This window comes from Porites lutea, chromosome 3 (genome assembly GCF_958299795.1).
Source record: "Porites lutea chromosome 3, jaPorLute2.1, whole genome shotgun sequence".
NCBI lineage: Eukaryota > Metazoa > Cnidaria > Anthozoa > Scleractinia > Poritidae > Porites > Porites lutea.
Genome location: NC_133203.1, coordinates 50,788,700 through 50,812,244, shown reverse-complemented (window position 1 = coordinate 50,812,244; position 23,545 = coordinate 50,788,700). Strand labels below are relative to the sequence as shown.

General features: G+C 39.6%; 2 protein-coding genes and 1 long non-coding RNA gene across 6 annotated transcripts in view; 1 reads left to right on the top strand and 2 right to left on the bottom strand.

The window, feature by feature from the left end:
• Positions 1 to 2,583, top strand: part of LOC140931399 (ribosome biogenesis protein WDR12 homolog) — a 26,419-nt gene extending 23,836 nt beyond the window's left edge. For all 4 annotated transcript variants that reach the window (XM_073381214.1, XM_073381212.1, XM_073381213.1 and 1 more), the window contains 5 exons: positions 1 to 77; positions 526 to 631; positions 1,169 to 1,301; positions 1,510 to 1,582; positions 2,140 to 2,583. The exon at positions 1 to 77 is cut by the window's left edge and continues 64 nt beyond it. In XM_073381214.1, coding sequence (XP_073237315.1) covers positions 1 to 77; positions 526 to 631; positions 1,169 to 1,301; positions 1,510 to 1,582; positions 2,140 to 2,250 — 500 coding nt within the window. In that variant the 3' untranslated portion in view covers positions 2,251 to 2,583. The remainder of the gene's footprint in view (positions 78 to 525; positions 632 to 1,168; positions 1,302 to 1,509; positions 1,583 to 2,139) is intronic.
• A 2,503-nt stretch (positions 2,584 to 5,086) lies between these two features.
• LOC140931398 (lysosomal alpha-mannosidase-like) lies at positions 5,087 to 13,928 on the bottom strand. The gene is made up of 4 exons (XM_073381210.1): positions 12,952 to 13,928; positions 9,398 to 9,592; positions 8,787 to 8,966; positions 5,087 to 7,966 (listed from the first exon to the last, which is right to left on the bottom strand). The coding sequence occupies exons 1-4, from the start codon at positions 13,873 to 13,875 to the stop codon at positions 6,281 to 6,283; spliced, it is 2,985 nt and encodes a 994-aa protein (XP_073237311.1). The 5' UTR covers positions 13,876 to 13,928; the 3' UTR covers positions 5,087 to 6,280.
• A 5,704-nt stretch (positions 13,929 to 19,632) lies between these two features.
• Positions 19,633 to 22,856, bottom strand: LOC140929888 (uncharacterized). Its single transcript, XR_012164811.1, has 2 exons — positions 22,736 to 22,856; positions 19,633 to 20,285 (listed from the first exon to the last, which is right to left on the bottom strand). It is a non-coding gene; the product is annotated as an uncharacterized lncRNA (long non-coding RNA).
• Between the last annotated feature and the right edge of the window lie 689 nt (positions 22,857 to 23,545).

Here is a 23,545-nt window from a genome sequence, read left to right as displayed (position 1 = left end):
ACACGGTGTGCAGTGCAAGCTGGGATCACTCTATTCGCATCTGGGACCTTTTGGCTGGGGTCAACAAACAAACTCTGGTGTGTTTATAGACTTTACAGACCCTTTTTTTCCCCGTTAGACTGTCTCAAATGCACGAATGTAACCTGGAGAAGAGTATCAAATGTATCTTGGAGGCAAAGGCCGGATGTGAGGAGGCCTATTTTTCACTCCTCCCTCCCCCCACCGCTGTGAAGCGCCCAACGGCCTCCCCCTTGTAACCTACGAGCAAGATCTCCCAGGGGGAGGCGGAGAACTTGTTTGCAGGCTAGCCACTTCGGTACCTTTGAAACCCAAGATGGCTGCAAGTAACAGTAAGCGGTCGACCTAGATGATCTTAAAGAGAAATAGGGGACCGTAAACAATCTAGTTAGTGTGTCAACATGATGTTAATACCTCAGGGTACTCAAACAAAACTGAAACAAATTGCTTTTAAAACCAAAGTAGTAATCACTGCTGTTCTTTTTTATTTTGCGTTTTTTTTTTCAGAATGGATCAAAGGTATTTTGCAGCATTTCGTACTCTCCTTTATCAAAACTTCTGGTTTCTGGAAGCACTGATCGACATGTCAGACTCTGGGATCCTAGAATGACTGGTAAGTCAGGAAGAAAATGTAAATATTTTAACTAAACTATAACAATAATAACCAAAGCTTGTTGAGTGCGGGCGACAACGATTGAAAGTGGAACCGCTTTTGCTCAAACGCTGCGCTTTGCGTAGGTTGCACATGATAGATGGTCAAAACACTCGTGATCACATTGCGAGTGTTAGAAGGCCCAAACGCGCTGATCAAATTGCGTTCTGTGCACTCCATTCATTCGTAGTGGAAGTCCAAACGAATGCTGGTTACAAACATGCGACGCATTCGTAATAACAACCTGGAGATTAGGATGGAAGGCTGCTCTTGTCTCCCGTAATAACAATTATGTTAACAAAAGTAATTACCGGGCCTGGAAAGCTGTATTTTTAATAAGGCATGCTTCATGCTACGGAAACCGGTATAAGCTCCGGCCGTGTGGGCCTTTAGCTCGTGTGCGCCTTTACCTTTTATTTAGGCTACCACCCGGAATATTGGCCGAACAGTTATTTACAATAATCACTGAATGCTTGAAAACCTCTCTTCCTCTTTCAGACGGAGCAGTAGTAAAAAATACTCTAACGTCACATCAAGGATGGGTGTCTTCAGTGGCCTGGTCACCACGTAGCGAGTTCGAACTGATTTCTGGGTCATATGACATGACAGTAAAACTCTGGGATACACGTAGGTTAGTAAGCCAATACCGGGTGTCATTTTTCCCTATTATTGAGCTTAAATGTCGTAAAGTTTGCAAAATCTGAAAAAAGGAGAGAAAATCAAGTCCTTTAGCGCATAAGTTAAGTACATATGGGTGTATACTTTCATTGCATAGATTTCCAAGCTTTGAGAGATTTCAACTTAATCTAAAAAACTTAAAGCTCATCTCTTTTTATTAGGCTGAATGCTCCGCTGTACACAATGACCGGACACCAAGACAAAGTCATGTGCGTAAGCTGGACTCAACAAAAAGTAGGTGTAGTGAGATTTGATTACTGCCGACCATGTTTCGCATAAAAAATACCAAAAAGCGTTCTCCACACATAGGCACACTTGCTCTAAGAATAGCTCACGTTCGACATATTAAAATTCTAACATGACTCTGAGGCTTCTGGTCATTTTTCTATATTTGGCATGGTTTTCTTTGTGCTTAAGTCTCTTCTGAGAATTGCGGGACAATGGTGACTTGAAATATTTGCAATTCTGCCCCTTAAGCCTCGGAGTCATGTTAGAATTTCATATATCGAACGTGGGCAATTTCTTACAACAGTGGCTATTCACCATTGGGTTATTTTTTTTTCTATCAGAAAATTATTTAACGACCCCTTAAGTTACAAACCCAGTGAAATCATCGCAGCCATGGACGTCAAATCAGTTTATCATTTCGTTTTATAAGAAACATTTTAAACGAAAATATTCTTCTTCCGGATGTCGCTTTCGTGGTAAATTTCTTAGAAATGACCTTTTCAGTGCATTTCTCTGGCTTTGCTGCTGTGTGATTAGGCACTTTTTTTTTAAATTTCTTCCAGTCAATCTTAAGTGGTGGTGCTGATAACCAGTTGATAATTTACGATATTTCTGGAGGAGGCTGGAGAACAACAGACAGTGAGATGGAATATCAGTCTGCGGACACCACGTGACCAGAAAAATAATGAGGAAGCAACCTTTTTGTCACCCATCCTTTTCAATGGTTACCAACAACGAATTTGTCTTTACCAACGTGAAACATGTGGACGTATTTTTGATCGTTTTCCGTCAACGTACCGAGAAAGCCAAACTTTACAACGATTCTTGCAAACCTTGCAGAGGTCCGTTTTTGCAGTCTGCAAATAAACTCTTTGATTGTATAAAATCTGTTTTCAAGTAAAAAAAATAATGACTAAAAACGGATTCAGTTACTTGTTTTAACTTATTTTTACTTCCAAAATTTTTATTGGTTTTCCAAACTTGGAGTTAATAAAAGTATTACGTGAGATTTTTCTTGTAAATGTTATAAGCCGCATGTGAACGGACGCAACATTGTTGGCCAACATCTCCCAAAAACCCGACTGTTTTGCAGTCTAGGTAAATGTTGGATAGTATGGTTAAAGTTGGAAAATATGGCTTATGATAAACGATGGTAAATTAGCCTTTCGTTATCAACTCAATTTATAAAACCCAAAGTTTTGTGTTTTATTATCTCACCGACACGACACCACAGTTTCTTTTCAAACGAAACTCTTCATTCTGTCGAGAGTGTAATATAAGTATCTGAAACCCGAATCATGAGTTGGTTAATAAAGTAAGCCACATTGGACAACGTACAATAAAACATGCAAGTAAGAACCAACAAGTTAAGAAATAACCTGTTAAGCTTGCCAGGAAAGAAAAAAAAAGAAAAGAAAAACCTGTGGCCCTGCCAGGTGTTAGTTAATGGAAACTCTAAGTCTCTCTTGTTTGTCACATTCTACGGAAACGCCACGGAAAAAATAAAAGCAGTATAGGGCACACCGGTAACTCCGTTTTTGGGCGGGGGAATCTCATTAACTTGCGGGGGAATACGTTAACATCGATGACGTCATTGCCTTTTGTCTTTATCTCATGAATAAAATGCGCAGGAATCTTATTAAGATAAGGTCATGTGCTATGTTTAGTTGGTTTAACCGGTTTTACAGGTTTTTAGTTGCTTTTAGGGCGGTAAATGTCTTGGGTTTTGATTGGTTGCTTAGAAAATATGAAACATTTTCATTGGTTAATTCATGGTGTCTGAGGAATAAACTCAAACTTGACTGTGACTTAAAACACTGAGTCGTAACGTGATTATGCAAGTTCTATTTCCTGCTGCTGTGATTGTCTTTGTTCCGGTTCAATCATTCTCTGCTAGCAAATCGTGCATATTAATGAGGGCGATGGCAAACTAGCCCATATTTTGAGACGCCTCAACACAAAAGACAATATTGTTTTGGACGACCGCTTAAATTAGAGGTTCTTGTCAGGTACTGGACTACAACACTGGTTTTCCTACGAAATGACGTCTGTTATGTCGTAATTTGTAATAATGTTGTCGTAATTTGTAAGACCTATCGCAATTTTTAAGAACTTGTCGTAATTTGTAATAACTTTGCCGTGATTTGTAATAAACTTTAATCAGAGGATGTGACTTGCAAACATATTTCCAATTTTTTGCATTCAGTTTACCTGGAGTCCATCACTATAGGCTCCTGGTTTTAACTGGTACATTATTTTACAATAGGCGCCGGCTGGGGTCCAGTCTTTGGGTAGGCCTAAACTCAATTTGGGACATTTTGTAGTGCTGTATTGGAAGTACGTAGAATACTTTCAATCAAAAAATGCCCCAATGTATAGCTGAAGTTAAAAGAGAAAAGTAGCACATTTAACGTAAAACGATGTTGAATTGCAGAAAATAGACTTGTTTTCTTACAGTCGGAACGGGTTTGAATTAAGCTAACTGTTATTTTTAAAAAATTGTCATGTCCTATTGAAGTTAATTATTGGAATTTGTTTAGTTGTGGTGAATGTTTATTACTTTTTTGCAAGGAATATCATTGATGTTTCAGTATTTTGTGTTGGGGCAATTTTTTTCCTTTTTCTTTTCGTTTTCTCACTTACTTGTTATCGTGTATTCTTTTACTTTTCGCTCTCCGGTATTTTGTTAATTACTCTCCTTTGTTACGTGCTGTATGTAAATTTCGTTATAGTTTGTTATCTCGCCCCTATTTATTACCAGTTTTTACGTGTCTATTAGTGTAACAACATTCGTCGAAGTAGATTATCTTTTTCCTCGGTGGCCCTGACCACCGACTCTGTTATCCTCAGCATTTGGTAAGCAGCTTCGTTTTCATCGTTTTTTCATTAATTTCATTTTGCAGTCGCCTTAAAGTGGTTTTTCTGTATTGTAACTATTATTTTTTCGCTCTTTGTAGGAATTTACTTGTTTTTGGTTCGGTAATAGTAAAACATTTGCTGATTGTGAGTTCACGTGTTGTGTGTTGAAATTGGCCCTTGCCCGTTCATTTTGTTTCAAGAAATTTTGATCACTTTGAAAATGAGTTCCTATAAAATTGTATACAACTGTCCAATTTTTAGAAGTTAAAGGTAGTGTCTCTTTTTTAAAAGTCTTATCCACCGAAAAATAACACAATTTAACAATGTTTCTTATGGTTTCACTTATGTTGTATTCAGGTTCGGTGTCTTTTCAGTTTTTTGCAGTAGGGATTTGGCAATCAAACCCTCTGCAAAACCAACCCCCGGTTTGAATGTTTACATGAATGAACATGTAAATCATAAGGAACAAAGATTGACAGTTAAGAAGAGAAGTTGGTCGAAAATTGTTCCAACCCTCCGCTAGAGTAGCTGAATAAGACGCGAAACAGCATAAAAAAGAATTGTGAGATTTATTTATAAAATATCCCTATCATCATCATTATTATTATTACCATAAAGTTCTATCATTAGCTTTAGCGTATACCACAGCAGGTCATACTAGAACTTGAAAGCTGGTCCGAATGACTGATCATTTTTGTAAACTTGCACTAAAATTTGAAACTCTTTGCACAAGTCTGAGATCACTCGCTCAGATTACCCTCGTGTTTCATGAAAAATTTTCATTCCGAAAAGTGAACGGGCTGCTTCTAAAAAACAAGCTGAAATCATTGTGTCCTTTCACATCAACCTTGTAATGTCCCCTTGATGATCAAAGACCACTCGAAAAACAAGGCGTTTGATCGAAAAGTATAAGCAATGTTTATTATAACAAATCACGACAAAGTTATTACAAATTACGTCAGCTTTGCTTATTATAAAATATGACAAAGTGTTATTACAAATCACGACAGCTTTTTTATTACAAATCACGACAGCTTTTTTATTACAAATTACGACAAAGCTCTTACAAATTGCGACAGGTATTACAAATAAAGACAAAATTATTACAAATTACGACAGAACATGCACAGACGTCTGAGGAACAAAAAGATGTTCTCAACTGTCGGGTTGATCATGAGTAGTCAAACTGCCAACAAGGGCGGGAGCCTAAAGCAGGGAACACTTAAGAATCTCATGACTTAAAGTAAGGAAACATTAGTTTAAGAATCGGACCATTAGAAAAGTTATGGGGTGGGGGTGCGGGCGAAGTAGTTGTGATTGGAGGATTGACCTTGGTGTGAATCACTTCCAGAAAATGGAAGCAGAAATCTGATTAGCTAAACGTGGAGGAAGGAATGTGGTTCCGTTCTCAGCAGTTGTTTGTGGGGAGGCGTGTTGTGTACTGACACAAAAAAAGCTGTGCAGAAGACTAGCCAAGTAGCCTAGAAAAACAATCATACACTGGCAAGAATGTTTTCACATCAAGGGGAGAAGATATAATCCGTGTAGGACATTTTGAAAAGAAAAAAGTCATGCAAGGGAAAAGTTTAGGAAAAACATTCGTGCGGCTCAAAAATTTCCCTACCCCTCATAACTATTCTAATAGTCTGCCCCCAAGTCGTTAGCATTTTGAACGGCTTTATTTGATATCAGTAAGTCATAAGTGATCATGTAAACATTTTTTTTTGATGCAGATGCTAAGAATACACTAAACCAGGTCTACTTTGTATTGTTCGGCCATTTTCTTCAATTTCTTATTTCTTTGCTGTTTTCCTTCTTACAATTAACTTATTTTCAATTCCATGCTTATTTGAACGTGTTTTTGTTGCTGTGGCGTTTAATGACAGCTTTAAATGTGCGAATCTGCATGGGCGTCAGATGCACGTTTAAATCAGTGGCCGCCCGTGAAATCATCCTCTTTTTCTTCTTTCCTGCTTCCTTTCTTGTTTTAATATTCCAGTGAAGAGGTTCTTTATCCTTCAGAAGCTGATTTGCAGACAGGTTCATTTCCGTCATGGACTCAATCTCAAAATCAGTAAACAGACCTTCAAGTGAAATTTTAACTGGCTGCGACAGCTTAGCGTCCTCGCCAGCCTCGTACTGATGCTCCACTCTGATCAGCGCTGAGTCGCCCATGGTTTCTAAGGTCAGCAGATGCACGTTAGCGGGTAGCTCACGGTTTAGACCGCTGTGCAAGGAGTTATATTGGCTCGTCCACTTGTTGAACGGGAGGCTGTTGGGCGCGAAAGAAAGCACAGGCTCGAGCAACATCAGCTCGCCGAGTTCACGATGAAGAGCAGCAGAGGACTGGGGCGGCGCTAGAGTTAGGCACAGTTTCCCTCGGACAATCAAGCCCTTACCGGAGATTCCAGGCTCGTTCAGGGCCTCGCCTACGCCTCTAAAGTCATCTACAAGCAGACGTCTGTGCAACATGATTTCCATGGAACCCTCCATAAGGCTGGACCCACCCAGGGAACGATCAGTCAGGACTGTTAACTGTTTAGCGTCGTCCTTAATGTATATTCGACTATTGACTGGATAGTAGTTGCCAGCAACTGGCTCTGTAACGTCCAGCTTCCACGTGGGACGGAAATTTAACTCGCGTTTTTGCATTTCCCTGCCATTCGCGTCAGTGTAAAAGAGCTTCGTAGATTTGATATCAGTTTCAAAGCGAGTGATCACCTCTTCGCCCCGATTGTCGCGGATGGGAATGGGTCCAACTGTGTACTCAAACTCAGCATGCCGCTGACCAGTGTATAGTCTAATCACCTGACTGATAACGGGAGATATTACTTGACGCACTTCTTGAACCAGGGGACCCTTGAGGAATCTTGTCCTCCAACCCTGGGAGATCAGATTCGGTTCGATCTCGTCAGGTCTAAAAATGTATGCCCCTGAAGTCTGTTGGCTGAATTCGTCTCCAATGCTGGGTTTGTACCAGTAAAACGCTTGCTTGAGAGCCGTGGTGACGTTAGATGTCTTATCCGTCATGCTTGTCAAATGATCCGTTCCATGAGCAAAGGAAAGCTTGATGAATTCATTCTCGATCGACATTTCCTCGGCATCTCCATAAGCCTTTATCGGGGGATCTAGATGCAACTCATTTGTTGCAGATAACTCAGTTGAGTTCAAAAAGTACGTGGCAAAGCCGAGAGCAGGAATTTTAGCGTTGAAAACAATTTCAAAGGAAGAGGTGCTTGATTGATTTTGATTTTTACGGAGCTGTATCGTGGCGTCAGAGATTGGCAGTATTTGGCTTTTGATCGGTTTACCATGGGGTCCATAAACAGCCGTTGCGCTGCTTGCTATCGGAAGTCGAACCATAGTAGTTACGTCACGTGCTATAGGATTATACACCGTCACAGTAAAGGACTTGCTTTGCTCAGTGACGTCACACACGCTGATGTTAAGGTGGTCGCAGAACTTCAAATCAGGGGGCTGAGTTCCAGAGTTTTTCACTGTAAATTTGCCGAGGACATCAGCGATCAAGTCCTACAAAGAAACACACAAACAATTAAAGCTTTTTATTAATCATTCAAAATCTTATTCTTATCCGATTCTTCTGAACCTTCCAACTAGTGGCCTATTATTAATGCTGCTTTCTGATAGGCTGAGCTACCACTAGGCTATATGTTATAGCCTACTAGTAGCGAAAAGCGCCAGCTTTGAAAATCAAAACAATGGCTTCAAGTCTAGCTTTAACTTACTAAAGTTGTTTTGTCTCGATATTTTTGACCAACTAGTTGGATTTTAGTTTACTAAAACAATTATTCCTCCAGCCCTCATGGCCTCTGAGTTAATAGCCCATTCGGCTTTCGGCCTCATTGGCTATTGACTCAGAGCCCATTCGGGCTCGAGGAGTAATTGTTAAATAACCAGAGAGAGTTGACCAATTTAAAAGATGTTTGCCGATATCCATAGACGTTGCGTCAATTTTACAGACAACAACAACAACAACAAAAAAAGGCCAAAAAAAATAAAGGAAGGAAAATAAGCTATAAATGAGAAAGTACCTCCACATTACGGGCTTTTAATATATATATATTTTTCGATTCAAAATGCAGTGTTTTCCATGATTTTGCCACAGGCGAACACGCGAAGGCCGTCACTGTTGTCTGAAGAAAAGGGACCTACGTCTAAGAGTGTTTACCCTAACAAAATGAAACTGTGCAAACCTCTAGCAAATTCCTAGCTATACCCCTTCTACCTATCAAGTTCATAGAAGGTCATGTGTATTTGTTGAATGTTATCAAACAACACGCTTAAAATGTGTCCACTTTAAAAATGCTTTCTAAAGCCTTAAATTATATACCTGGCATTCAGCAGCACCAACGGCGAGTCGTTTGGCATAATCATCAGCCACATGCTGTTTGGAAGTACCACTCACAGCATCATGATGTTGAGCTACTCCCATAGCTCGACGCAGAGTATCCGAAGAGGGGCCACTTCTGTCCTTTCCAGATCCGGTCATTAATTCCAGTTGCTTACAGACCTAAAAGCGTTTGGGAAGACAGGTAACTGGTCCCAAAAATTCACTTTAAACATGCCCTCCCCCTTTTTTTACGACGTGCACAGTTTACACTCTGAATGCCAAAATCCTCAGTTAAAACGAGGCAGGTATAAACAACACAGTTCTAATCCGCTACAAGTTACACAGTCTCTTCTTAACTTGCTCGCACATAGGTATTACGTCATATGTCACGTGACTCACTAAGAGGGGTACCCGCGTGTTCCCCTTACGCTACAATACTCAAACCTTCAGTGGAGTGAACCTTAAAGTAGAAGTGTCACGATTTTTTAGAATTGTGTTAACAACCTAGCTAAAGAACCAACTGGACGCAAAAAAATCCAGAGGTGTTCATGATTCAGATAGCTATCTTAAGAAGATTTATACACCTGTTCCCTGCAGTAGAGTTTTAGTACCTGAAGTAAATTGTTGTTGAGTCTGACATATCGTTTAAGTGCTGGTCGGCTGGTAAAATAACCAGTCCAGTAACAGTGTGGACAGTCTGCATATGGAAAAAAGTCATCAGTCTTCAATTCCCATGTCTGATCAGCACTGTGAAGAGCATCTAAATAAAGTGTCGGAGTCGAGTAGAAGGTATTCACACGACCGTCCTAAAAAGAAATAAAGAATGGAGACGAAAATAACGTAGTTAAACGTATTATTTGCAGAACTCAACAAAATTGACGGCAACATTATTAAAAAGTGTCGTTGTATGTAGACACGGTACCTCCATTTCTACGAGGTAATCAGCCAGCTGCACAAAGGTCAGACCGTTTGCAGCGTAAAGACAGTTACTAAACGATAGATAGCGCTATGTGGACAAATATTAGGAAAACCACCGATGGATAATGATTTATCCGGTGGATAGCTTAATCCACCTTTTGAACAACTGGGGTTAGTGTTCTACCATTTGAGCTAATCCTGTAGTGTAAAATTTAGCTGTACGTTGTCAGGTTTATTATAGCTCTATACTTTATACTAAGCTGGCAAAAATGATTCGGTCTGACTGACTGGATATTGCGATTAAACACGATGCCGCTAGTGGTGTCTGAGCAGAATTAGTAGTTTTTTGGGCAGTTTTTTTTCTCTCCACCACCATCACCACCACATTTCTATTGTTGCAAAATTGAGATAAAGAGTTTTCAGCTCCTCTTTGTGCATGTGTGTGTGTTTTGTTTTTATATGTCCGATTTTTAGCGCTAAATAGAAGACATTAGCCGTTTCTAATGGGCTTGCTAAACTGTCAAATGGACCTTATGGTGTTGTGACGTCATTACTAGTACTTGCCTGAACATAGTCAGCAAAAATTAAACAAGTTTCCCGCGCATTTTATTCATAACGCATTTATTAAATTTTGCTGCCCAAAACAACTGCTAATTCTGCTCAGACAGCATTACTGATGCTAACTCTTGAGTTTTGCCGTCACGCTTAATGTTCGCATCACTATTCTCATAGCTGTAGCCAGACAAAGATACTCACTGAGACAAAATCCAATTCCTTTAAACCATTCTCAGAATTTCTTTTTTTTTTAAACAAAGTGCATTGCTCATTCCCGATTTTTCAACATGCCAAATTCTTAAATGCTAGCATACATTGCGGGCGTTTTCGTCAGGTGCGCAAATGCTTTTACTTGCGCCACCACAACATTAAATCTGCCTCCGTCTTTCACCTTGACGTCTAACCTAAGAATAGCAATTTCTTCATCAGTGATAAAACGAGAAATGATACTAATAAGGTTATGGAATAAGGGCGAGATCCATCGAAGATCAGACAGACCGCTTTCGAAAAGCTGACTTTTGCCTCAAACTGGAGATGAGGATTCAGCCTGTTCAGGGACCGGTTTCTCGAAAGTCCTGGTAACTAAAAGATCGGGTCTTAGCTAGTCTGTTCCAACCCGACTATCTCGGAGCTTGGAACAGGCTAGGTCTTAGCTAACAAGCCAGTTCAATTTGTTTTGTTGACCGGTAGTTTTATCACGTGATCTGCAAATCTATTGAAACCATCACTGAAACTTTGATCTTAAATGCAAACAACAATAGACTAACAATAGACTAAAAGGACCCCTGGTCACCCGCAATCTAAGATGGAGGCCACGGCATTACGAACTAAAACACGCAGCTTTACTCGCTTTTATTCGCCCCTGAAAATACGCACGTATTGCAGGACACGAAACTGCTGTCTGAACCCGAGAAGTACTCCTGGGAATTCTTGGTGAGGGTGAGTCACACGGTTCTCTAAATCCTGACCCTGTTTCAGACCAAAAATGTCATTTTCCACACACGTTTCAGACCTTGCCTCTAAAATCCATATTCAGACCTGGAGGTGGTCACAAAACGCAACATGACCAGAAATTATGTCATTATTGCTGAGATTAAAACCGCAACAAAAAGATTTCTTAAAATCAATTTCGAATTCGCAATTACCCTTTCTTTCTTATTCTAGCCTGTTCCAGGCGTTCAGATAGTAGGGTGCGGCAGAAAAATTCACGAAGAAAAAAAACGAGGGGAGACTAGACGGGTAAAGGGGGAGGAAGCGCCTGTAAACATTCCCTTACAGAGCTCTTTCCGCCCTTAATTGACCGCCGACCGCGTAACTGTTACATGAACTACAAAGTGTTGACAGAATAGACAAGACCCATAAAAAAAAGCTCGTGATATTGTGAAACGTGACCTTTGAGTTAGCTTTCAATAAACAACATCATAGGTTTTCCTTCTTTTTACTAAGCACTAAGCAAATCTAATTTCTGCCGCCCTGAGTCAAACATTAAGACGGTCAGTCATGTATACTGGCAATTATTTCCTGCGGGTTGTTTCTGAATTGATTCTAGATGCAGTTAAGTACTCATTTTCTGTGACATCTGTTAGAGCATTAATCTTTTTATTGCGGCTAAATTATCTTTCAAATAAGATGTTTTTGCCTTTTTGGGCTGCCGTGAATGATCTCACATGCACACCTTCCTTCCACAATGCCGTGTCTTCGTCCATCCCTTCCTCCTGTCCCCAACCTATGGCTGTTGCTGCTGTTATTCCAAGTCGCTTAAGCTTAGTTTCATTATGGCTACGAGAGGCGCAACGAATACCACTTGTATTAGAAAACCGCAGGTCATCTCGGGGGGGGGGGGGGTGCACACCCCCTGCACCCTCCCCCTAGATCCACCCCTGTGTCATCAGTGCTCGAGTGTTAGCAGAAGGTGTCATAATCGACCAATAAGAGGGTATACTGAAATCCAGTATACCTTAACGACCCTTTGTTACGAATATTTACAGGCGTTCCTTCACTCTTGCCCTCCCTCGTTCACCCCCCTTTTTTCCTGGTGTACAATTTAACTCGTTCCCCACTGACCGCCGCGCTCTACTATCCAAACGCCTGGAACAGGCTATTCTTATTCATTCAAATTTGGAATTGAAACGACGAACACACTGATTCACAACCGTAGCTCCTTTGTAAACCATGCCCGATTCGCATGGGCAAAATCTATACCCGTTTTCAGACCAAAACAACGCCAAAGCCCTACCCTTTGGGGCGGCACACACGTCTATGGCTTATATAAAGGAGAACCCCCCCCCCCCCCCCTGGGTGTATGAAGGACACGCTTGTAAGACCATCCCCCAAGAGAGAGCTGTACGTACCACTGGAGAGTTATCAGCTACTCCCTAGCCTGTTCCAGGCTCCGAGATGGTGGTGGAAAGTCGTGCGCGTCTTATTTTCGCTTTGCTCGTTTTAATACGTTCCCACTATACTATCTGAGAGCCTGGCACAGGCTAAATGCTAACAGGCTCTCTCTCCCATTTTTCCCGCCGCCACCGCCCCCTTTACCAAGTCGTGCGCGTCTTATTTTCGCTTTGCTCGTTTCAATACGTTCCCACTATACTATCTGAGAGCCTGGCACAGGCTAGCTACTCCCCAGCTGTCAAATGCAGGCAATGCATGCATTTGAATCTTAGCATGAAGAAAGCTAAACTGCACATACCTGGTTTACATATTTAATCAGCTTATCCAGATTCGTGTACCATACGTTAGCGTTTTCGTACATAAAATCTGAACCCATCGTGAAAATGATATGGTTTGTTTTGTAGTGTGAGGCTTGCTCGCATGCTGTTTGAACAAATCTTTCCACTGTGTCCTTGACATTGTTATCCTTGTTATTAGGGTCATCTTGGATTGGGCTATCATGGCAAAATTGGTCATAACAAAATCCTTTAGGTGGATTGTAAACATTATAAAGTACCCCAGTGAAAATATCAGAATCTTGTCCAAGATTTCTGCTTCCTCTCCAAACCATTTCCATTCTTTGCTGCTTCAGACGAAGACTTTTGTCACCATAATCGATACGGCCAAAGAAAAATCCGTCGAATGACATTTGTGCAAAGATTGATGCTTGTTCAGATGAGTGACCGAATGGATCGATTTGCCAGGCTATTCGAGGTCTTGCATCCGATCCAAATGTCTTTTCCACAAAGTTCAGTCCATAAGTCATTTGATCAATAATTGCGTTGTAATGTGTGGCAGCTTCATCGTTCATACACCAACCTGCGTTTATAAACTCCAGCCTTTTCTCTTGTACAAGTTTCTTCACTTCCGCTCGCATGGCATCGCTTTGTTCGTTCCACCATTTCTCAAAAAATGCAATTTCTACGTAAATAAACCGTCTGGAAGGATTTTCACGTAACTGAGAGATAACGGAATCTAAAATATTCCGTACACATGCTTGTTGAATGTAGTTCTTAGATCCGTAGTAATATTGATCCACAGTTTTCAGCCATCCTACGTCATCATGGGTATGCGGTACAAGATGAACCTGAAGTTTTTCTTCATCCTTCACTGTTCCATTAAACCTGCACTCAAAGGCTGAGCCGAGAACAAAAAAGGTTACGAAAAACACAGAGGAAAACATATGGTTTCGTAAAATCTTCGTAAAAACTGCTGAAGTATTAGATCAATAAATTTTTTTCAAAAACGAGCGGTTTGTATCCGAACGCCGATGAGGACTCTGACAGGGGAGTTTTCTCGTGACAAAAGCATGTGACAAACAAAGAAGACAGACTTTTCATTACCTACTGACGGGGTCACGTCACCAGTTTTTCTTTTCTTTTCTTCTTTCCGGTCATGACCCTTCACAAGCTGATAAGTATGTCTGTCTTGTGGTTATATTCATGAATGATTCTTTGTTACAAAGCCGTGAACTCTCTCCTACAACATTGGACGTGTTCGAACGAGATTGTTAGTCATTCATGGGCCAGCTTAGGTTATGTCCCATGTAGGACTCAAAGACAACCATTTTTTACCTTCATAGATTTTTTTTTGTCTAATGATTTCTTTTCTTTAGTCTTACAGACTGTCAAGCGAAAACGATACTATGCGAGAAGACAATAATCATAAACGGTGCCTGGAAGCAGTTCTTTCGAGAGCAGTTTTAAAACGCTGGTTTCGTTCAGAACTTATGAAATTAACTTTTATTTGGGTACTTAAATGTAATGTAGCTAAAAGAAATTGGCAGTACCCAACCAAGTGCCTTAAACTGAATCTGCACACCAAATAAGTGTTCATGTAAAAATGACGATTAAAAACCTTGGTCCTAATGAATTTTGAAGTCCTCCTTCAAAACATAACAAACATGATCGTCCAATTGCATTGAGCTCTTATTTACTTTTATTACAGTTAAAATGGTAAAAGCACTCTACACCAAACTTAGCATTCAATTTAACCATAGATTGAGATGGTAATTCATTTGAAAATAAGAACCTGTTTTAAGCTTTAGGCTAACAAGTTATTCATACAGGGGGTCTATTGTGGCAAATTTTAGCTGAACAGGTTCTTAATTGAAAACTTTTAGGTTCTGTTTGCCAAATGTGGCTTGGATTATTAACCAACTAATAATTAAGGTTTGAAATACTTTTATTAGGCTCTCGACAGAGTGAGGGGATCCGTTTCGAAAGAAACTGTAGTGCTAGGTGGGTAAGAGAGTATAAGTAGACACAAAATTGTGGTTTTATAAATTGCGTTGATAACTAAGTGGTTAATTTACCACCGTTTATATATCGTGAGCCTTTTTTACCAAGTTGAGGAAAAGACAAATAACTGAACTTGTGTCCATTTTAGTCATTAGTTTTTACTTGAACACAGATTTTATACAATCAAAGCGTTTAAGCAGACGAGAAAAACGGACCATCGCAAAATCTGGGACACTCCGCGTTATAAAGCCGTTTTTCGCTGTGTTGACAGAAAACGATCCAAAAAACGTCCACATGTTTCGTTCAGGATTCATTGTTACTAACCATTGGAAACGACAGGTAGGAGTGAGGTTGCTAGTATGTGACGAGCATGGTGACAAAAAGGGTTCTTCCTCGTTATTTAATGGTCAAGTGGTGTCCGCAGACTGATAATCCATTTCACTGCCTGTTGTTCTCCAGTCTCCTCAAGAAATATCGTTGATTATCAACTGGTTATCACCACCACTACTTAGAATTGACTGGAAGAAATGTAACAATAAAATACCTTATCACCCAACAGTCTGAAGGCAAATCGTGGAAAAAATGTTCGACTCGTCGCTTCGTTGCTCCGTCCTGTCGCCTATTCGCCCCAGTGTCGGATAAGTGTAAGCGAAACCGAGTGCGCTATCCCGTGGATAGTGATTTATCCGGTGCAGGGGGGGGCCCACGACTCCAATAGCGCCTAGTACTTGTTTCGTGTACCTATGATCCACCGATTTATGACATCACATCCGGTTGCAAAGTTGCTGCTCTGTTTTCGCGCGAAGCACCAAGATGGGCGCCCGATGCTATTTGGTTTCTTCGTTATTTTAACCAGCAGGCTAACGGAATTATGTATCTTGAATGCCGAGAATGTTGAGAAGGTATCTAGCCGGCCTTTCAAGCAAATGTCATGACCAAACAAAGAAGATTTAGTATTATTTTAATGATAAATATCATGCAGCTGCGTGGAATGTCGTGGCGAGTCTTGCGATGTTTCAAAACGAGTGTCGTTAACGTTTTTCGGCTGTTGCGGCCTATGATTTAGAGAAGTCATCAATCAAAATATAATTTCCTGAGCGGAATAGAATGGGGAAAACGCCGATGGCCACAGTTTAAAGTGTTCACCGCTGGAAGGCTGGATCACGCCCCGTAAAGTTGCAGAAACTTGCACTCAACTGCATGGTTTTGAGGAATGTCATGGCGAGTCTTTCGCTGTTTGTAATCGAGCGTCACTCAAGAGTTTGGCTTTCGCGGCTTCTGCTTCATCGAAGTCACCAATCAAAATTGCCTATCCTGAGCGAAATACCGTGGAGAAAAAGCTTATGGTCACAGTTTAAAGTGTTAACAGCTGGAAGGCTTGGCACTCGACGTAAAGTTGCTGAAAGCTCTTCTCGACTGTACGGTTTGAGCAATTTAATGGTGAGTCTTTCTCTGTCTAATAGACCGTCACTCAAGACTTTGGCTTTTGCATCTTCTGATTCACCGAAGTCATCAATCAAAATACCCTATCCTGAGCGAAATACCGTGGAGAAAAAGCCTGTGGTCACAGTTTAAGGTGTTAACAGCTGGAAGGCTTTGCCACTCGACGTAAAGTTGCTGAAAGCTCTACTCAACTAATTTCGAAATAGTCACATGTTGCGTGCTTCTGGAAGGTTAGTGTTGGATTTTTAGCATTTAATTTGCCTTTGAAGATTTATGTTTAGAACGAGCCTTAAGCCCAAAAGTAGTCCAACTTGTCATTATCTGAGAGAAATCAAGAAAGTTTGTGCCCTTCCTTTTTTTCTAAGCTTGCAAGTGTAACGCAAAAATTACTCCTTATCTTAACTGATCACTACAACACTTATTTAAAAATTTATCGCTCCCGAACATGTGTTGATTGGTTCTTGACCTTTACAGTTGAAAAAAAAAATACTACGATTTACAGTGATTATAGTTATGTAATTAATTAGTAAATCAAAAAAGAATGAAATTAAAGTGAAAAACAAAACAGCTGTTTTAACTGTTTTAGAGGTTTGAAGGTCTGAAGGGATCACTAGAGCTGTAATATGAGACTCAATAAGAGGTCTAGTTACTTTAGAACACGTTAGAAGTTTCCTGCAGCAAAACACATATTTTGGCTTGGTAATTACTTGTATTTCTTGATGTAAATTGCATGCTATGAATTAAGTGTCAGTTAGGGTCATTCATAATGCTGTACTGCACCTTATTTCATCTCACGATTATCTAAGGTATAAAAAATGAATTTGTGTATTTTTAAAGACTTCAATATATGTTTACTTTTGAATTTATAAACAATATACAGCTATTTCGAGAAAGGTTGTCGGAAAAATGTGCACGCCACAATGCCGAAAGGTAATGTGGGATATGATCAATACACTGTTTCTGACGACTGTAACTGTCGAACCTACTTTTGTTGCTTTCCTTTAGCACTCGCAAACACATTTCCACGGCCTTTCGTACCAATTCTTTCAAATTTCTTTAAAGAACAGTGAACTTAAAACCACCCACAATGCCTTTCGGGATTGTCGCGTGCACTTTTTCCGACAACCTTTCTCGAAACAGCTGTATATTTAAATCCTACACTGTAAGTCTGGTTGTCAGTGTAGCCTGTGTCGCAGACATAATCTATTGCCGGTTAGTAATATCTGCAAAGCCGTGCCAATATTTTGGGCTGCCTGTCACAATGTGTTTCAATATTCCCTTCAACCTGATTGGCACACTGATAATGGTATTTTTAAGAGGCCAATCATAGCACATATGCAAGTGCTAGTTCACAGGTGGGCCACGGGGTGTCCAGAAGCAGGATTTCAGTGCTGTCTCACAGGGGGACTTAACCAGAAGTTTAGTTCTGTCTGTGGCACAGGCTAGTCCTCTGGGCATTAATGTTTAAGTTATGTATTTTATGTTGCTTAGCTGGGAAGACAAAAATAGATGACAGAAGAGCACAAACAAGAGAATATCAAGAAGTATTAAAAAGTATATCTACCACACAACTTGTAAAGAGAGGTGAAAGTCCATGAGGACAGAAATGTTGTTACAGAGCCATAAAACATTAATGTTAAGTACAACTCACTGTCAAATAAGTTAAAAGGAAGGAAGAATGCTGACATTTCGAGGAATACACTTTTCTGGTTTATGGAAAATCTGCAGCAACAGAAGACACTGAAATCATGTTGAGCTGGTTCAGGATGTCAATTCTGTTTAGATGGAATCCTCTGACAGTGTCTAGGCCAGTGTACAGTAGTGTGCTTCGAAGCTGGTCCTTGGTAAAACATTTCTTGACTTTACATGCCAACTCTCTTTCAAGGACCTCAAGGCTAAGTGTCTGTTTCCCTGACATTCACTTTCTTGTCAGGGATCAGCAAATTTTAACTAGACGACTGTGTTAACTGTAGTTTTTTTTGTAAGAATTAAAAAACTTCACAGGAAAGACTGAAACTAATGATCTTGCACTAAGCAGCTTTGAAGAAATCAAGGTTTCTGGGAGGAGGGGTGAGGCTGTGCTGCACATATTTCCCTTGGAGATACGAAGGCAAACACCCTAGATGCAACTATAGGAAACCAAACTAACCTTGAATTTAATAGAGAGTATTCACTCACTTGGCTTATTAGTTTGGGACACCAACATGGTCTCTTTTTCATTGTTTTGGGACACCAATATGGCCACCGTGACGTCATGTGAATACTCTCTATACTTCAGTCAGTTTCTCATGTTTATTTTCCATCCGTAAGCATTCTGTTCCTCCTGTGGAAAGGAGTTGGTGGTTGTGTTATGACAACTTCATCCCTTAGTGTTCTTCATCCCTCAATTAATCAGTCAGAGTCAAGGATGGTTAATATGATGATTAGGAGAAGAAAGCTTTCTATTAAAGGCACCATGGTCTAGAAGACCGAATGTAAATCCCTATCTGACCTCATTGACATGGAGAAACAAAAAAGGGATTGGCTGACACCCAGCATAGTGATGTGCAGTATTAAGCTCAACAAGGATACAGGAAAAATCCACAACTGAGAAACTGGTTTTTAAGAACCTGTCAGGCTAAAATTTTCCAGTTAGGCTGTCTTATAAAAGAGCACTCAAATTTGAAACAGGTTATTAATCATAACCATTACAATTTCATCAAATTTGATTGGTGCATTAACTGCTTTATTTTTCTTTAATCATTTTGTATAGTTGCCTGTAATCGGACAGTTATGTTAGCCAATCATATTAAATGCACTCAGCTAAATCCACCAATCACAGAAGTTATCATGATAACCATAGCAACAATCACTTACCCAAACAAACTGGGGATTAATCCAAAATGGATGAATATGCAACATTTAGGCAGTGTCTCCACCAGTGATATTTTCCCTTACATTGGACATTTGGTATGAACAAACACTCTTTCACCAAAAAGGAATGCATCTATTTTCTTGGAAATTGTAACGGTTATAATTATTAATTGGTAACAGGACTATGTGTCGTCCAATTCAATCTGTAATCATACTCACAATTAAACAAATCTGACTCCTGCTTCGCGGTTGTCCAAGTTTGCAACACTTGTATGATTACAGACTGAATTGGACTCCCCTCAGTCCTATTACCATTATTTATAAAATCTCTTAGAAAAAGCTTCTGCACAGTGTACACTTGGGAAAGTAAGATAAGTCAACATTCAGGGTCCTCTTTTGAGACATAGGTGTCTAATAATATTTATTATTACTCTGACTGCAATGTGATGGCGTACAGGTTTTACATATACTAAGGAAAGAGCTGAATGCCACTAAATACTTTTAGCTCAAAGCTACAAAGTATTTTTTTTTTCAGAAAATAAGGATCTATTTGAGACTGAACCTAAATAGCCTAAATCTGTGCTAATTAGTTTTTCTTTAAGAACCTGACTTGTTTAGGCTAACTTGGGAAAATACAGGTTCTTGGTTGCAGGTTTTTACTTGTAATTAAATTTGATGGAAAAAAAGATTATCAAAAATTAACATAGCCAGATGAGCTTATTTACAACTCCATTTTTCAGACCTGCAATTTATTTAAGGCTGTCTTTTAAAGGAACCACAAGAACATCATGTATTTTTATTTTCAGCTTTAATAAATTCCAGACTATTTTAATGATCTGGGGCCGGTTGCTCGAAGCCTGGTTAGCGCTAACCGTTAGTTAAGAGGTATCAAAATGTATAGGTTTCCATGGTATTTAATGCTGGTTAGCACTAACCATGCTTCGAGCAACCCGGGCCTGGTTAGAAAATCCTCTTAACAGATGGAATAGCAAAATGTGAATTAATAAATCCTTTGATCAAACTGTCTTCTGCTTTTCTCTTGCCAAACCATCTTTCCCTACAGAGGAGCAAAGGTTGTAGCAAATCAGAAAAATAAAACAAAGACAAGAGGCTACACCTGAAACCCCTCTTTACTGTTACTTTAACACCCAGGGAGAAGGTTATGGTACTTCTATACAGGTATGTGCTATGGAATAGGGAGTGGGTTTTGAGATGATCAGTCTTTATCCTACACTACTTGGCTTGGCTTTCTGATCCTTTGGTAGGATTCCTTTGTAAAATTATACTAGCTCACCGTCAGTAGATAACCTTTAGGGGTTTCAAAATGTTTTAAAGTAGGCAGCCGAATCTGGAGGCTGGGGGCACTGGAATTGCTGGCAACATACAATGAAGTAGCCGATGGAACTCCATTGGTCACTGGCTTGTTTTGAAACCACTGAAACCTCTGGTAAAAACTGAAGATACATTGATGGGATCAAGATATGAACTTGAGCCGAGAGCTACTGAACAATAAAAAAACACTCTTTTTATGCAAATCAAGCCGTTTGAAGATTGAAATAGGAGTGTAAACACTTTTTGACACAAAAAAGATGTTTATAATTATCTACATTTACCCAATATTTCCTAGACCTTCACTTGTTGGGGGATTGTGTGTTAAGAACATTGCATTGAAAGCCTGTTGTCAAGGATACAACTAAGAAGAGATGGTATATATTTGACTGTATTTTTCAGTAGATACTGGAAAAGAATCAAAAATGCATTGTGAATCTAAGCACTAAGATTTTGAGCCAAATACAGGATCAAAGGACGTTAGTCAATAACAAGGAATGTGGATATTTTTTTGGAAAAAGGAAATAAATACAGCTTGAATGTCTCAGGGCTGGTTTGCAGGTTCCAAAATTCATACATGTAATTTATTGAAAATATTTTGATGTTTCTTTTTTTTAGAACAATAATAATATCATTGATCAATCAAATAAAGTAGATGAATAAAATTTCAGTATTTCCTTCAACACTAGAAGAAAAACTGTTGTATACATACTAATTATACACAGCTGTATATCATTATTATTATGGTTCAATTTTACCCCAGGATAATTTTAGTTTCCTTTGTGTCATACTCATTATCATACATTTTCACACCCAAAAACACAGGAAAAAATTTAAATTGAAGTATAAAGCAAAAAATAAAAATACTGTCCATGTATGACCAAAAGAAAAAAAAAGGTTCACTGGCTCACTCAAAGCTGCACTGGGTGACTGTTTGTCCTAAAAAGGTTTGAACTCTCTGTTGGATACTCCCTTTTGCCCCACCAGCTACAGGTACATACCCCTCCCCCTCAGGCATGCCATTCATTATTGTAATAAAAGAAGACCACTGTCAACCTTATTAAAAAGTTACAGGGTAAAAACATTGTTATTAGGAAACAGAAAAACCATTCTTCTGAAGTGAATTATTGCAGTAACCTTCGAATTTTGGTTCCATCGCTTACATGTATTGTTTCTAGTAACAAAAAGTGCAAGTCTTAAGATGAAATTTTCATATTACAGAACAAAAAACATCCTTCCTTTTTCCAGGGAGGACATTTTCTCCCAACAACTCCCTACCAGGTAGAAATTTCATTCAAGTTTCATATAAAATACTTTTTGTTTGTTTTGGCCATGAAGACCCCCTCTCATTACAAATTTTAAGGATCCTAGAATCAAATAATGCAAATATCCCTTATGCACAACTGTCTTACAATAGGGATTTTAAGGCTCGGCAAGGGAAAATTGGCAAAAAATATACTTCCAGTCCTTCACATGTAATTGAACTGTCTATCTCCTACCACACAGAGAGAAAATAACTGGCAATGCAATTTTGCTTAGCTGTGCAAATTAAGTTTGCTGTCATTAAGTTTCACAATCCCGCATAAGCAACAGTGCACTCTGTCATACAGTGTAGGTGTGCTGTTACCACCCCTGAAATCCCCTAAGCAAAAACCTTGCATGCCTCCCTCTAAAACAATAAATTATGATCACAGCAATATTTTTTATTGCAGGCATGTGGTATCTTTCTGGTATACTATCGTACTCAAAAAAGGCTACTAGTAATAATAATTGATCAACAAGATTATTGTTTTAGTTATAATATTGTTCTTCTTGGTGTAGGCCCTCTTAATATCTCCACCTCTCCTGGGGCACCACCTCCCAAAGCAAACGGTCTATTCTCTGTCACATTTTTTTCTATTTTGTGTGTTTCTTACAAAATAAAATACAGTGTTAGAGATCCAGTAGAAAGTGCTGTGAGAAGAAGGGTAGTTCTTTCGCATGTTTTACTGCCCTTTTCTAATAGTAACCACCTGTTCTTTAAGAATTCCCCTTTCATCAATCATTTAAAAAATTATCTAATTCTCTTAACTATTAAAAGCTCACGCTCTAACATTGAATAACTCTAATATTACGCTACTCTACGCTCCTTGTAATTCTCTCACGTGCACTAAAAGAAAAATCAGCAAACCTACTAACCTTATGTATGCGACATCATGCCAGAGGGTCTTCGAACAGCAGAAGACTAATCACTTGCAGCAACTTTACATCAAGTTATAAAGCCTTCCAGCTGTTAACACCTTAAACTGTGACTATAAGCTTTTTCTCCACGGAATTTCGCTCAGGATAGGAAATTTTGATTGGTGACTTTGATGAATCAGAAGCCGCGAAAGCCAAACTCTTGAGTGACGCTCGATTACAAACAGCGAAAGACTCACCATGACATTCCTCAAAACCATGCAGTTGAGTGGAAGTTTCTGCAACTTTACGGGGCGTGATCCAGCCTTCCAGCGGTGAACACTTTAAACTGTGGCCATCGGCGTTTTCCCCATTCTATTCCGCTTAGGAAATTATATTTTGATTGATGACTTCTCTAAATCAGAGGCCGCAAAAGTCGCAAAACGTTAAAGACACTCGTTTTGAAACATCGCAAGACTCGCCATGACATTCCTCGCAGCTGCATGATATTTATCGTTAAAATAATACTAAAACTTCTTTGTTTGGTCATGACATTTGCTTGAAAGGCCGGCTATATACCTTCTTAATATTCTCGGCATTCAAGATACATAATTCCGTTAGCCTGTGGCTAAAAATAACGAGGAAACCAAATAGCATTGGGCGTCCATCTTTGTGCTTCGCGCGAAAACAGAACAACAACTCTGACACCGGATGTGATGTCATAAATCGGTGGATCATAGGTACACGAAATTTCGCTAAGTCGTGGGGCCCCCCCTGATCCGGTGGATAACGTTATCCACCTTTTGAACAACTGCGGCCTGGACTTTTTTT

Bases quoted from the DNA above. Each gene is read 5' to 3' on its own strand.
- LOC140931398 (XM_073381210.1), bottom strand. From the start codon at position 13,875: ATGTTTTCCTCTGTGTTTTTCGTAACCTTTTTTGTTCTCGGCTCAGCC. The intron at 9,593-12,951 runs GTATGTGCAGTT...ATTTCTTTTTAG, and splicing joins TGATTAAATATGTAAACCAG to GACGGTCGTGTGAATACCTT. The intron at 8,967-9,397 runs GTACTAAAACTC...AAACGCTTTTAG, and splicing joins TCAACAACAATTTACTTCAG to GTCTGTAAGCAACTGGAATT.